Here is a 16556-nt window from a genome sequence, read left to right on the forward strand (position 1 = left end):
CCTTCTTCCAAAAAGGTTCATCCTGGAACACTGAAGAATGATTTCTGGGAATGTTAATGATGTGCCACAAATTAGTTTTTTCTGATCAAATGAACTTGTTGTATAATAACATTTTGTCTTCGATATTCATGCTTCTGAAGACTCACAAAATAAACTTAAGTTTATTCAGCCTTTTCCAGAATTTACTTTCACGTAGACTCCCTTTATATAGCATGTCTGTTGAATTCTGTAAATAGCACAGTTCAGGAAAGATAGCAGTTTGGGAAATGTCACTCTAACGGTCATATGCATTTATCCCACAGGAGGTTAAAGCATATAGATAAGAGGAGAGTGATTGCCCTGGGAACTGTAATGAGAAAGGATGGATGGATGTTTCAGGTGTTGTTTTTTTGTGCCTGGGCATTGGCATGGGGTTGAGGGGGAGGCTGGGGTTCAGGTCTTAGAGAACAGCACATTGCATTTCATCTTACAGCGCCTCGCAGATCCCGTGGTTTTTACAGATTGAAGGTTCGCGACCACCCTGTGTTGAGCAAGTCTGTCAGTGCCATTTTTCCCACAATATGTGCACATTTCCTGTCTCTCACATTTTTGGTGATTCTTGTACTGTGTCAAACCTTTTCATTATTATATTTGTTGTGGTGATCTGTGATCAGTTATCTTTGATGTTACTATGGTAATTGCCTTGCGAGAACCATGAACTGTATCCATTTAAGATGATGAACTTCAGTGTTGTGGGTTCTGACTGCTCTACCAACTTGACGTTCCCCCACCTCTCTCTCGAGCCTCTTCATTCCCTGAGACACAACAGTATTGAAATTAGGCCAATTAATAACCTTACAATGGCTTACAACTATTCTTTTACGAGTGTAAAGGAATAGTTGCATGTCTCTCACTCTAAATGAAAAGCTAGAAATAATTAAGCTTAGTGAATAGGGCATGTTGAAAGCCAAGACAGGCGGAAAGCTAGGCTCCTTGCAGCAAACAGCCAAGATGTGAGTCCCAAGAAAAAGTTTTTGAAGGGAATTAAAAGAGCTACTCCAGTGAGCCCACAAATGATAAGAAAGTAAAACAGCGTTATTGCCTATATGGAGATGTTTGAGTGGCCTGGTTAGAAGATCAAACCACCCACAACATTCCCTTAAGCCAAAGCATAATCCAAAACAAGTCCCTAACTGTCTTCAGTTCTAGGAAGGCTGAGAGAGGCAAGGAAACTGCAGGACAAAATTTTGAAACTAGCAGGGTTGGGTTCATGAGGTTTAAACAAAGAAGCCATCTCCATAAGATGAAAGTGCAAGGTGAAGCAGCAAATGCTGATGTAGAAGCTGCAGTAAGTTGTCTAGGTTGTCTAGCTAAAATAGTTGTTGAGACTACCCTAAACAACAGATTTTCAACGTAGAGGAAACAGTCTTCTATTGGAAAAAGAGGGTGTCTGGGACTGTCATAACTAGAGAGAAGTCAATGCCCACCTTCAGAGGACAGGCTGATTCTCTGGTTAGCAGTTAATGCAGCTGGTGACTTTAAGTTGAAGCCAGTGTTCATTTGCCATTTCTAAAATCCTTGGGCCCTTAAGAATTATGCTGAATTTACCCTGCCTGTGCTGTAGAAAAGAAACAAAACATGAATGACATCACATCTCTTTACAGCATGATTTACTGAATATTTTAAGCTCACTGTTGAGACCTACCACTCAAAAAAAAAAAGATTTCTTTCAAAATATTACTGCTTACTGACAATACATGTGATCACTCAAGAGCTCCGATGGAGATTAATATTGTTTTCATGCCTGCTAACATAACATCCATTCTGCAGCCCATGGATCAAGGAGTATTTTTGACTTTCAAGTCTTGTTATTTAATATTTTTTAAGGCTCTGGCTTCCATAGATTGAGATTTCTCTGATGGATCTGAGCAAAGTGAATTGAAGTCCTTCTGAAAAGGATTCACCATTCTAGATGCCATTAGAATATTTGTGATTCGTGGGAGAAGGTCAGAATGTCAACATTAACAGAAGTTTGGAAGAAGTTCATTCCAGCCCTCATTGATGACTTTGAGGAAGTCATCAATGGAGGAAGTCACTGCAGATGTGGTGGAAAGAGCAAGAGAACAAGAATTAGCAGAGCCTGAAGAGGAGACTGAATTGCTGCAATCTCATGAACAAACTTGAATGAATGAGAGGTTTCTTCATATGGATGATCGAATAATGTGGTTTGTTGAGATGGAATCTATTCCTGGTGAACATGCTGTGAACATTGTGGAAATGACAACAAAGTATTTAGAATATTACATAACCTTAGTTGATAGCAGTGTCAGGGTTTGAGAGGATTGACTCAATTTTGAAAGAAGTTCTACTGTGGGTAAAATGCTATCAAACAGAATCACATGCAACAGAGAAGTCTGTGAAAGGACAGCCAGTCAATGTGGCAGACGTTCTTATTTTAAGAAATTGCCTTAGCCACCTCAACCTTCAGCAACCACCACCCTGATCAGTCAGCAGCCATCAGCCTTGAAGCAAGACCCTCCACCAGCAGAAAGTTTATGATTCACCAAAGGCTCAGATGATCATTAAGTTTTCAGCAGTAAACTATTTTTAAATTCAGATATGGATATTTTTTCATACATAATGCTATTACATAATAGACTATAGTACAGTATAAATCTAACTTTATATGCACTGGGAAACCAAAAATATGTGTGACTTAGTTTATTGTGGTCTTCACTTTATTGTGGTGGCCTGGAACTGGACTTGCTGTGTCTCCAAGGTATGCCTGTATTTCTGTCACTACTCTGTGGGATCCAGTGATTAGTGACAGTGGACTGGGAGCTGAGCTCCTTGCCTTCTCATCTTTCCTCTCTCAATTCTCTTAACTCTCACTTTAATCCATATGTGCCTGACCCCACCTCTAGGACCAGTCCTGTCCTTACCACGTATTGAAGAAGACCCATTCATGGCCAGGTGACTCTCTATTATATTGTCATGGCCACAGTCCATCTCTGAGTATCTGCCCTAGATTTAATGATTGAGTTGCTTCCTGTTTCTGAGATGAAGGCCCTATCTTTTATTTCAGCTTCCTAACTAGATTCATATCTTATTCCCCTATAGCCAGTCCCAGTCATGGTTATTTGTGTAGTATCATGTCAAAATCATATTGGCAGTAGGGATTTACCTTGCTGTAGTCAACATCTCCAGCTGCCTCTTGCACACATAACCTCATGCAAGTCTTCTGGAATCTGAGTTGGGTGGGTCCTTCCATCTGTTGAGAAGTTGGTGCCACCTGGCTCCCTGCCTGCCTGCATGCCTGTGTGGATGTCCAGATGTCTGTCACTCAATACTGTGTTCTATATGCATGTTAGGGTACGCCATGGGCCTCATTTGTGCCTGTGACCCATTCCTCATTTTAACACATGCTGGGGATAGGTTCTGCCGCCTGAATCTCCTCTCATTGCTTATATCTCACCTGAGTTACCTTAGTGTCCTCTCACATAAAGCATTCTATTTCCCCTGACCCCCTCATTGTAATGTGCCACTATTAATCCTTGTTAATGGTACATTTTAAAAGAGCATGGAATTCAGTCCTTAGAACGGTGTGTCTGTATAATTATTAAGCTTTTCTGTGTGGTCAGAACTTCTCTGCTGACAGGATGTTGGCAAGTTCTTAAGTGCCTGTGGCTGGATATTACATTCATCTGTGGTAGAGCTTGCAAATAGTGTCCTCTGGATCAAATTCCATCTGTAGAACTCTCTGTTTGGCTAACACAGTTTATAAAAATGGGTAATTTACTTTAAAAATTGTTTCTGACTATTGAGAAAAACAATTCAAAGATGAGACTCCACTGGATTTCAGGGTCTGCATTCCATCCCATAATGGTGTTGCTTGCCTGCGGCAGGGTAGTTGGTATTCTGGTTGGGGGTGGTTGCAGGCAATGTTGGGCCTTTGTCCAGCTTCTCCCGAGTCCTTTGGATTGTTTTCTAATACTTAGCACCTGGCTTTGGGAAGGACTCCCCCATGGGCTACTGGAGAAGGGAGTTTCTGGCAATTTGGTTCAAATTCCCAGTCTTTGACCAGCCACTGACAGGTGCTGAAGAGCATATGAAAGCCCAGCTACCTTGTGGTCAAGATAAATCTGAGGTGAAATTTAGCTTCTGGGGTTTCTCTGTGACACTGGGCTGAAGCCACCCTTTCTGGGATTTTGCTTGAGATTGAATCTTTACCTGTTTTCCTTCTCTTCCCTGCCTATCCCTCCCCCTTCCCGAAATACACACACACACACCCACCCCCACCCACCCACTACATTAATAAATCACAGGCCTGGGACTTTTTATCTCAGAGTCTGCTCTTAGGGAACAAGACCTAAAATGAGAGGATGTGTAGTCCCATAATAATTATCCATTTAAAAATGCATTCTAATTTCTTTTGTGATGTTCTGTTTGTCCTATGGGTTATTTGGAAATATGTTGCTTAGTTTCCATATCTGGGGGGGATTTTCTAGATTTTGTTTTTTCATCAGAGGACATACTCCGATTTCATCTTTTTAAATTTGTTGAGACTTCTTTTATTGTTCAGTACATTAGTGAATGTTTTGATTGAACTTGAGAAGAATGCGCGTAGTGCAGTCTGGGGTATTCATTTAAATGTCAATTAAATCCATAGTTAGGTTGTTCATATTTTCCTATCCGTACTGATTTTTTTTTTTTTTTTTTGCTATTAGTGAGAGAAGTCTGTAAAGATTGCAGTTCTGATTATACACTTGTCTGTTTACTTTTATAATTCTTTCCCATTTTGTAGCACATGCTTTTAAGATTGTTATGTCCTCTTAGTTAATTGACCTTCATTATTATGAAGTATTCTTTATCCCTGGTAATATTCTTTATCTTGCCTGCTTTGTCTGACATTAGGATAGCCTGCTTACTTAGGATTGGTGTTTACATGGTATATCTTTTCCCATCCTTCTGCTTTCTTTTCTGAATAGTTTTAAATTATAACTAGACATTATCAAGAAAGGCAACCCTTATTATGTTAGAATACAGAATGGATGCAATTTGTCATTTTAAAGACGTAAAAGCAAGAAAATGCATACAGTTGTGCCTCAGTATCAGTTGGTTCCAGGGCCCTCACATACAGCAAAATACATGGATGCTTAAGTTCCTGATATAAAATGGCGTAGCATTTGCATATAACCTATGCACATCCTCCTGTGTGCTTTGTTACCTAATATAATGTAAATGCTATGTAAATAGTTGTTACACTGTATTTTTTTAAATGGTATTATTTTTCTTGTCATTCTTTTTATTTATTTATTGAATATTTTCAATTCATGGTTGGTTGAGTCTGTGGATGTGGAACTCCCAGATAGGGCAGGCCAACTGAATAACAGAAATTCATCCACATTTTAAGTAGTTGTTTATGTGATCGGTAAATGTCATTAAAAAATAAATTTCAGTAGAAAATTAATTTATATCAGTTTACAGAAGATTTTAAAAAATCATTGTCTATTCAAACTTTAAAAAGGGAAAAAATGTTCTCTGTCCTGTTTTTTTCTTCAAAATTTTGTCTTTTGTAGATAACATGTTCTAAGACAACTGTTTTTTTTAAAACGATGACAGTGGTCAAGAGCTCTCTAATATAACCTCCCTCCCCACAAGTTTGAATAGAAGGAAAGCCAGAATCCTATAAATTCTTTCTTGTTTTGGTGGTCTTGGTGTTTTGAGCAGGAAATCAACTTCTTTTTTCTTCCGTCTGCTGCAAAATCTACATAATGAGTTTCACACTCCTTACACGTATGTTCAAGCAGTTTTCTGCTTTTTCTTCTGGAACCATTTCAATATGAGGGAAATTTTGTAAGCTAGTCTCTCAGCATCTTTAAAATATGGCTCCACACACATTTTTGCATGACAGTTCCATGGGCAGTTGGTTTCTTTGTGGTAGCCAGCAGTTCTCTGGGAGGATCTTTGGCAAATAGGATTCATCTTCTTCATGTGTTATCTGATCAAACATATCGTATCTGCTATTATTGAGATATTTTCTTTTTTCTGCATTTGGACTTCCCCTCTTGAATTTCTAAAAGCACATTTTCCCTAACTATCAGGCCATGTTCATTCTCTTTCTTCCTAATCTTACCTGACTGCCATCTATTAATAGTACACTGACACTCATTTTATGCTGAGAAAATTCTTCTTTTGCATCTGCCATTCATTGGAAATTCTCAAAGGATACCCTGTTGTTTTGTAAAGATTTTGTTTCAGTAACTATATGTGGGTTTAATCAAAGATCTCATGTTTCATAGTTGAATTATTTTATGTATAATTTTATATACTTTTTGACTTGTATTTTCCATTGTCACCTAGAAACTTTCATCTGCATTGTTTTATTTAAGTTGTATAACACTCTGTTATGTTTGCATTTGAATTTATTTTAACATTACCTGTTGTTGAACAGTTGGGATTTTTCACAATGTTAAAGAACTCTACAAATAGATTATTCTCATAAGTGATGTTTTGAGATTATATATTTAATTTATGTTTCTAGAAATAGGATTACTAAACCAAAGGCCATAAAAACTCTTAATTCATATTGCTGGGTTATTTACCTTTACTTTGGCTAATGTTTCCAAAAGGCCAAATTAGTTGAATAGTAAGTAATTTAGGAATAATAAGCTATCTACCATATCTAAGATGTGTAGAATGCAGATTTAGTATAATGTTATGATTTTTTTTTCACATGTTAGAGGCAGTGACTTACCATTAAATTGTGAGGAATATTTTGCTTCACTAAATCCATTTAAAATCCAGTTCTGCAACATTTGGCACTATCATATGCCAGGCATGTTGCTAGATAGAGGAGAAATACAAATGAAGGGAAAGCTTTCTAGCTGCCAAGAGTCCGGGGCCTAGAAGAACAGAACCATAACCACCTAAAACTTTTACCATGTAATAAGCTTGACATATATAAAGTGAACCTACAGTGCTGATGGAGGATTGAAGACAGCAGGTATTTGTGCCAGAGGATGTGACATTTGAGCTGAGCCATTAAAAGAAGAATAAATTTTTAGGTGAAGTAGGAGTACAAAGGCACTCTCAGGGAGAAATAGCATTTAAAGGCATAATAAAGACTATTCTGAACATTAAGAACAGCCTGTGTTTCACGATTAAAATCTTAAGTCCTAAGTTTCCAGGTTATTTTATTCCCTTTCTGGGATATACATAGCCATTGTTCTTAAGATGGAATTATTTCTTGTCCCTGACAAGCACCTTGAATGGTCGTTAATGCTTTTATTATTTTAGTCTCCTGTTGTCAGTCTGTATCTGCATCACATAGATTAATAGAAAAAAATGGATTTCAGTCCACTCAAGTCCAAAGGAATTGTCAGTTTCAAGAAACTTGTTTTTCCCCTGCCGCTCTTGAGCACGCTGTGCATTCAGCCTTATTATAAGAGATGTGTGTTTGAAATACACGTATTCCTTAACCAAGGACTAATGCCATTCCATCTATCTTGGAGCTGTATTGAGTGCTGTGTCAAATGATGTGGTGTGGTAATGATGGGTAGAGGGGGTCGTCTTAGGGTATTCAGAATATTGTTTTGTCCGTATAAAAATAATTGGTAGAAATATGCAAAACTGGGCAATGCTGGGCTATTAAAACCAACCCTTGGCTGTCTATTCGTTGGATATCATAAAGTTTGATAACTCAAGGACATGGTGGATATCTTTTATGAAATTTTGTTTTCATTTTTATTTTTAATAGGATGAAAGTTAAAAAACTGCCCATGATTCTAGCTCTGCACCTGAAGAGATTTAAATATATGGATCAACTTCATCGATATACAAAACTCTCTTACCGGGTAGTTTTTCCTTTAGAACTTCGTCTATTTAACACTTCAGGTGATGCCACCAATCCAGACAGAATGTACGACCTTGTTGCTGTTGTGGTTCACTGTGGAAGGTAATTGCAACTCCGGGTACATAGTAGTGGAATTTCTAGGTTAGAAGAGCAGTGTACATTCAAGATACTCATGAATGATTCAAATATAGAACTTTTAGAAAGTCTGTATCCTCCTCAAGACAATTTTATTTCAAAATGGATTTTTAGCTTTACATTTTATCACTCCTTAAAATTTTTATATGTTAAATATATTATTTTTATTTTTATCATTTGTTACTCCACAACTCCTATATCTTATTTCCTAGAACTTTGAGGTCTCTTTGTTTTTCTTTTCCTTTTTTAGGGTGTGTGTGTGTAGAGGGTTGTTAAGTCACTTCTGAGTTTAATTGCATATGTTCATATTAATGGTCATAAAAGCATTTAAAATGACATTGGAAATCTTCAAAGATTCATTTTCTGATTTTACCCACGTGTGTAGTTATCATTTCCTATTAGCCAATTTAGTGTTCTGTCTCGTTTTCATCTCTTCCATCGTGGTATACACATCTCTGTATAATGTACATACATATAACTGACCTTATTAAATACCTCAAAACATTCTCAAACTGCAAGAGTATCACATAATCAAAACTTGTATTTGGAACTTACCATCTTCATTGACTACCTAGAATTTCTTTTAATAATTTTAAAACAGGCACTCATCGATGCTGGTTTTGGGAAGCTCGCCCTAACAACATGCTTTTTCCAAATAAAAAGACGTCCAGCTCTCCCATCTTCAGCCCCCCTCCCACCTCTCTGATCAGAATTTTTAAGGGCAACCCGGAGGCAGCAAATGCTCTGTAGTAATCATCTTCCACCTCTGTTGCCTGGGTCAATCTTGTCTCCCATCTTTCATCCTCAGCAAGAGTCTTTCTTCTACTTAAACTAAGAGTGACCACATCTTAAAGGAGCGAAGCAGTGTCAGATGACTTAGAGAACTTTGGTGTGGTGATTCAGATCAGGTTTTCAGAGTGAGAGAAACCTGGGTCTCAGTACCATTTCTGCCAATTGTGGGCCATGTGACGTCATGCCTAGCTTCCTGAAAAAGCTTCAGTTTTCTCTTCTAGAAAGTATCAATAATACTGACTACCTCATAGCTTTGTTAGTATTCAAAGGGAGATGTAAATCACTTAGCTACTGCTATTGTTTTAGTAACAAAAATATAATATTACCTTCTCCCATCCTAACTTTATATTTACTTTCTCACACCCTAACTAGACTGTTCTTTACCTCTTCAAATTTAGTGACAGTCCTACTCTACTAAAATTATACTAGATTTTTTGAATCACTCTATACGCGAGATACTGAGCTGAGATTCCTAACTCAGATGGCAACTGGGGTCCCCTCTCCACCCTCTCCTTTTAAAATTAATCCAACTCTTTTCCCACCCTTAAATCCTCGCTCAAGTCCCTTGACCCTTTCCCTTTTTAACCTTTTCTTTGGCCTCACTTGCTTCTCCCAACTTGAACTCCACAGTCAGTTATTTAAAGCATGTACTTACAAGTACTGGAAAATCCTCTTGCCAGCTGTCTGAATCCCTACTGTCAGAATTGTTGCAGAAAATTGCAGAGAGATGCTTATTGACTTTCCTCACAGCCCTGGTGGTCTGCCTTCACTGGGAACTCACTCCTGGTGGAGTCTGGCACAGCAGGTCTTTGGGATTCCTGCCCCGACTCCAGGGTTTTACTCTTCCTCCTGTCTCACTCTCATTGCCTCATGCCTTCCTGCCCCTTCTCTCTGGATGTCTTCTTTGATGCTCTTCTGCCTAGACCTGTCCCCACGTGGTGCTGCTTCACTGTCTTCACATAAATACTAGATATGCATTGCCAGCCCAGTCTTAGTGCTTTGTGTACTGTATGTATGTACAAAAAGGATGTACGTCTGCTTCGCTTGTGAGAACAGGTGCTTTTTAAAACAGGAAATAATGCTCACTAATAACAGACTAATCATATTTTAGAATATTTTTCCATTGTGTATTTTATCTATCAGACTTATTTGTAGATTTGTTTCATATGAAAATGTGGAGGGTGTGCACAGCCTCATTGTCAGCATGTCAGTCCCAGTTCAACTTGCTCCTTCTCTATCCCCAGTGCCCAGCCTAGAGGAGATTTCCAGCAAATGTTTGCTGACTATTACCCTTCAAGCCCATGTCAGACCTGGGCTCCATTTCTTGATTCCCCAGCCTGTCTCCCTTCCACCTTGTCTCTCACTAGATGAGGTCTCTTCTATAGCTCTACTTTTATATCATATTCTGCCTTGGATTATGTTTTTGGAGTAGTTACCTACTGTACTAACGGGGTCTTTGGGCAAGAAGTTGTTAATATCTCCATCTCCACAGCAGTCAACTGTTATTTGCATATATTCGGCATTTGTACTAGTCAACTGAGTATGTTTAATGTCCAGAAATCGGATGCCTAAGAAACAACTTCCTTAGGTGGAAGTTCAGCCCTTCATCTCATTTTGTTTTTAGTTTATGAAATTAACTTTTGTCTGCTGTTCCAAGGAAAAAGCCGCCTAATTTTTCTCAATTTACTAGTCCTCACGCCACCCACCTCCTTTCCTTCCACCCTGTGTTCTGCAACCTTTCTTTGTTTTTTGTTTCACCTTTTATAATTTTTTTTTTCATTTCTGACCCTCTCCTTGTAACACACAAGACCCTTTAGATGAGTCCTCAATAAATGTAGAAATAGACTTAATAAAGCATTAAATGCTTTTTTAAGAAAAAGTTTTGAGGTGTCATCCTCCATAGTTTAAAAAAAAAAAAAGTGTTTTTGTTGATATTATTCTGTCACTTAAGATATTTATCTCCCCTACTGGATCAAATGATCTGAGAAACATAAGACATGATAGGAAGTGGCTTATTCTAATATCTGGTCACTATTTTTAAAATAGTGTTCACCATAAAGAATAATTTATGTTGAAAAGGATTTCAAATTCCGTATTAATTGTGGAATTATAACTTAATAAAAATCATTATATAAGCCTTTATAATGAATCATACTTAAAATGGAAGAGGTTAAGACCTTTGTCATATCGTTTTATAAAGCAAAGAATCACTTTTAAAAGAAATTATGCCTCCTTTATTTTTATGCGTGTGTACATTTATATATTCCAGATTTGTTTAAAATGAGATGCAGGGGCAATCATAGTAATAGTTATAATAGTATTAAGAATTAGGTACTTAATAATGACTCACTATTGGGCAAAGTTTATTTGCGTTTAAAGACATTTTGTGAAGTTCAGGCTTGATTTTGGAGCCAAGGATTTGATATCTTTGCCTGTTTCAAGTATCATGTTGGATCTTCCCTCAAGAAAAAAAGCTATTGCCAAGGGAGTGAGACTTAGAAATAATTCTATATGCATTGTTTCATAGTTGAACTCAGCATGTTCTGCTGTGATTCTCCTCCCTTATAAAATGATAGAAAAAAATTGTCTTTGATTATAGAAGCAAAATTGAAAATTATTACAAAGACAGTAAAGAATTTCAGTAGTACAGCTCTGTGAATAGAATACTGATTATATCTCTTTGAGTACTAATTATTTGATTTTAAAATTGATTACCGGTTTGACTCAGTGTGGCTTTATCTTTTTTGGAAAGATAGGTAAGGGGTATTTTTATCTATTTCAGTTACTCTACAAAACATAAAATTTAGAGCATGAAAGAGTAATATTACTAAATATCCTAATAAATTAACTTTTCCTTTTTGTTTGTTTTAGTGGTCCCAATCGAGGCCATTACATTGCAATAGTTAAGAGTCATGATTTTTGGTTGTTGTTTGATGACGACATTGTAGAAGTAAGTAGTTTCTTTATCTCTTTATTTTTTTGAAGGTTGTATGTGTATATTGCTCGTCACTTTTTTCTTGTAGTTTTTCATTTATATATGACTGGTGATGAATATGAGACAAATATCTGGGCCTTTAGTTTGTAGTCCAGTTCCTGCTTCTTACTCTGCAATGTCCAAGCCCAGCTGTTGAGTGGTCACCTAACCTTTACACACCAAGAATGAAACAAGGGAAAGCTTTCAACAACAGAGCTGGCTTTTTTTTTTTTTTTTAAATGTTATTAAGCCATGTAACATAGTAAAGTATACAAATCTGAATTGGATGAATTTTTATACATGTGTCCCCCCATGTCTTACACACACACACACACACACACACACACACGTACGTATGTACGTACATAACTACCATCCAGATACATGTCCCCCATTCTTACACACACACACACACACACACACACACGTACATACGTAACTACCATCCAGATGTGTCCCCCCATGTCCTATACACACACACACACACACACACACACACACACACACACACACACACTTGTAACTACCATCCAGATCAGGATATAATTCGACACTGCAGCAGGCCCCCTGTTCCTCCTTCTGGTCAGAACTTACTGCTTTATACCTCACACCTCTACTCTCCATTCTCCGGAGTCTGCTCTTTGAACTTTTATCATTATGATTAATTTTGCCTATGCTTTAATATACATGGACTCATACAGTATGATTTCATTTGTGCCAGACTTTATTCACTTAGTATATTTGTGAGATGCATTCTTGTTGCCTGTGGTAATAACAGTTCTTTTTTACTGCATTGTCATTTTCTACTGTATGAATATACCAAGTTAGAAATTTGGCGTTTTGTCAGTTAATGACTTTTGTGAATTAAAATGCATTGGTCATCTTGTACAACCCCTTTTGCTGGACATATACACTCATTTGTCTTGGGTATATCTTAGGTTGGACCATTGGAAGTTGCCATTTTGTAGGTCCAAAATAGCTCTTAGTGGTTTCATATAATTCATCCTGTACCTGGAAGTAGAATTGCTGGATCAAAGGGTAGTTGTATGTTCAGCTTTAAAAGATAGGTATTTCTAAACATTTTTTCAGAGTGGCTTGGCTATTTACATTCCCTCCAGCTATGTATAAGAGTTCTGTTTTCCCGACATTTTCACCAAATACTTGGTATTGTCAGTCTATTAAATTTAAGTCATTCTAGTTGTACAGAGCTCATTTATGTACTAATGTTTACATTTTGCCTCACAGAAAATAGATGCACAAGCTATTGAAGAATTCTACGGGTTGACATCAGATATCTCAAAGAACTCTGAGTCTGGTTACATCCTTTTCTATCAGTCTCGGGACTGAGGGGGAACCGTGATGAAGAGATACTTTCTGCCTCATTTCTTCTCTGGTTATTTTGGAAAGGATCAAGCACTGATTTTTCAAGAAAAGAGAAATGCAGGAAGCTCAGGGGGCAGTAGCACACTTTGCACACGATAAAGCAAAGACGATGGATTGACAAGCCCTTCCGATCATGGTAGTTGATTTATTTGCTCAGGTATCATGCTGTCTGTACAGTTCCATACAACAAGGAGGTGAAATCAGAGATACCAGCTCCTCTTGTAAAACAGCCTTCCAGTCATTGACACGCATTTTCTCTTTATTAATTGCACCAATAATGCTTTGAATTCCTTGGGGGTGCAGTAGAAAGAATCAGGACCTGTGCCATATTGATAAGGAGATGATGTTGAACACACTGCATAAATTTGTTTGGTATGTATAGAAGCATATTCAGTGGTCTTTTCAAGAGTAAACCAGAAATACTTTTGGGCCCAACACTTGCAGTTGCCTTCCTGATGTAAAAACTAATGTGCTAGATAATCCAGTGTCGGGAAGACAAAGATGTTTTGCTTCTCTGAAGAAGCTTATAATAATATACAGTATATGTATATGTAGGGAACAATTGGTCAAAAGTGGCTTTTTGTTTCCCCAAGGGGAAAGACTGGCTTTGTAATTATAATTTTTTCCTTATTTATTTTACCTAAAACTGGTAGAGTCTAAGTATTGTATGAAGTGCCCATGATTCTATCAGTAAATTTGAGCATATTTTATTAGTTAACGTCAGTTTAAGTAGTCCTTTTGTTTGTTTCTATTTTTAAGGTGAAATTTAAATTCTATCTGAAATCAGTAAGATACCTTGAGAAGAACTACAATGAGAGGAGGTAAATATCCTTTTTCAGGAGGAACTGATATCTCTGGCTAAATATGTGTCCTTTTATCATGGTTTCTAAATCAGTTATTTTCTTCAGCTTTAATTTTGTAAAATTAAAAAACTATTAAAAAAATTCCTGTAGTTGTTGGAATAATTAAAAATTCTGGTGCAGTGGTGGTATACCAATCTTTAGAATTCTTAAGTATTCTTATGTTTCAAGTTGAGGTCATGCTTGGGAAAATCATGTCATAGCATTTATGTTATTTTCAAATGTCATTTTTCACCCTGGAAAGAAGTAATCATGTTCATCATAACCCTAGCAGCCTGGATAGTGAGCTAAATAAACCCTCTGAAGATTAAATTTTAATCAAGTAGACTAGGAATACAAAAAACAAATCCTTCCTCCCCTTCCCCCCACCTTTACAAATCTTACTTGGAAGGGTATTCAGAAATTAAAAATTGTGTTTGCTAAGACTTTATTCTGTTGGGGGTTTTAACAAGTAATATATGTAACGTAAAATGTATGTAAAACATTGCAGTTTTTTTGGATATTTTTCCATGGATCAGTAAGTAGTCTGACAGTAGCCGAATGTAACTTGCAGAAAATAATAGAAAGTTATATTCAGAATAATAGCAATCAGACCTTGGATGTTCTTTATTAAACTCTTTTCAGGCAGTAAATTAAAAAAAAAAAAAATCTGTCATTTTCTAAAGTTCTTTTGCTAAAACTTGATTATGGAAAACAAACCACAAAAAGGAATGTTTTTAGTCTGCTGCTATTATTAACATTTATTAACTGTATCTTTTGGCTCAGGAAATGACTTCACCTATTCATTCCATAAGCAGATCTTTAACAGGGTCACTTAGCTAATTGGGCTGCTTAAACAGATGTGCTGGGAGAAAAGTATAATATTTAGTATTTGTACTAAATATCAAAAGTATTTTAACAGTTTTTTTTTTTTTTTTCCTAAGATAATTTCTAAAGCCTTACCCTGGCTAGAGATGTTTTGTACAAATTATTTATAGCCTGTCTGATCTACCAGCATGGCACAGAGAATCACAATCAACAGTGCGGGGAAAGCCAGGGCAGGGGAAGTGGATGTACACTTTTTATTTTGCGGGGTTAAACCAGATTGTCTTGGAACTAAAGGTGTATTTTTGCAGCTTTCAGTACAGAGAAAAAGAGGAAAGTGAAACTGTGTCAGTTTTAACATTAGCTATATCACAGCGTGTTTAAAAAAGATAGATGAAGTCATTTGCATAAAGGTACAGCATTGAAATACTACGTTGTGTTTGTTTTTACATTTTTGCATTAAAAAAGAACATGCAGTAAAAGCCAAGTTAAATTCCATATTGAAGCAAGTTCTAGCATTTGTATTGAGTTCCCGGTAGTCACATACTTTGGTCACAGCTACACCATACTTGATCATATGGTTTGTCAGGGGAGGGACTGTGGGGTGACAGTTTTACATTTACTTTTTCTTCTTAATGCAGCTGGAGCTAAGTAAAATGTTTTTAAGCTTATCAGAAACCCAATATACTTTTAAAACATGTAGGGTAAGTGTTGGGGGAAAAATACAGGTACAGTAAGTAAGAAAAGTGACCCATGAAGAAAGCATTGTGAGGGTGTGTGTCGGTTGACTGTGATTAAAATGCGGGGCTGGCTTAGGTTGTAAATGGTGGCTGATTGCTGTGTAACTATGTACATGATTGTTGGGATGGCTGTCCCATATTTTGTATATTGGAATAAAAATTTCTATAAATTATTGTAACTAAAAGTAAATATTCTAAATTAAGTCCCACTTCTTAAGTCACATGGCTTCTGTCTTGGAAATTTTACCTTTAGAAGATTTTTTAAGACAGGAACCAGGAGGCTTGGGAACAGGGAAAGAAGGAAATGTTGTATTATGTGGGTCTTGTGGCCTCTAACCATCAGTATAGGGTTTTTTCTTTCCTTGATGGCAGTAGAAAGACCTCATTTTCATAACATAACTACTCTTGATACTTTCTTTAAAGACACTTTTTATTAAAGATTCTATCATGAGGTATTTGGCTAGGAGCTGGGAGGCTAAAGCGCTCATGTCCTGGCTCTTCAGTGAATTTAACTGTGTGACCTTGGGCAAGTCACTTAACCTCTCTGTGCTTCAGTCTCCCTGTCTTGTAAAATGGGAGTAATACCTACCTCACAGGGTTGTTGTGGGGATTAATTAGAGATAATGTCTGTAAAGCATTTAAGGTTCTTGAAGAAAGCGCTATATAAATACAAAATAATATCTATTAAAGTTGGTTTATTTGTGCCTGTGGGTTTTAAGTGTGTTTTTTTCTTTTTGCCTAAAATGTATTTGCAGAGTAGAGGTAGACGCTTTAGGAATTGTGTTACTACTTTGGCTCAGGCTGTGACTTCTGTATCCAAAGAGATTCTCCCTAGAACAGAATTGCATGTGTGTAAAATAACATTCTACATGTGCCTGCATTTATTTAGCACATACCTTGTGTTCTCTTTATGTGATAGCATGTCTTTGAGAAGTTCAAAGTTTAAATTTGAAAATTGAGAGTCATAGAATCTCAGAGGGTCAAATACTGTTAAGGTCACTATTTCTCCTGCTCTTCCTCCTTTCCTGTGTAGT

At 36.9% G+C, this 16556-nt stretch overlaps 1 protein-coding gene across 2 annotated transcripts in view; it reads left to right on the forward strand.

The window, feature by feature from the left end:
* USP12 (ubiquitin specific peptidase 12) overlaps positions 1-16226 on the forward strand; it is a 104185-nt gene extending 87959 nt beyond the window's left edge. For both annotated transcript variants that reach the window (XM_017537516.2, XM_017537521.2), the window contains exons 7-9: positions 7739-7936; positions 11633-11711; positions 12981-16226. In XM_017537516.2, coding sequence (XP_017393005.1) covers positions 7739-7936; positions 11633-11711; positions 12981-13082 — 379 coding nt within the window. In that variant the 3' untranslated portion in view covers positions 13083-16226. The remainder of the gene's footprint in view (positions 1-7738; positions 7937-11632; positions 11712-12980) is intronic.
* The last annotated feature ends 330 nt before the right edge of the window (positions 16227-16556 follow it).

This window comes from Cebus imitator, unplaced genomic scaffold (genome assembly GCF_001604975.1).
Source record: "Cebus imitator isolate Cc_AM_T3 unplaced genomic scaffold, Cebus_imitator-1.0 Scaffold103, whole genome shotgun sequence".
Lineage (NCBI taxonomy): Eukaryota > Metazoa > Chordata > Mammalia > Primates > Cebidae > Cebus > Cebus imitator.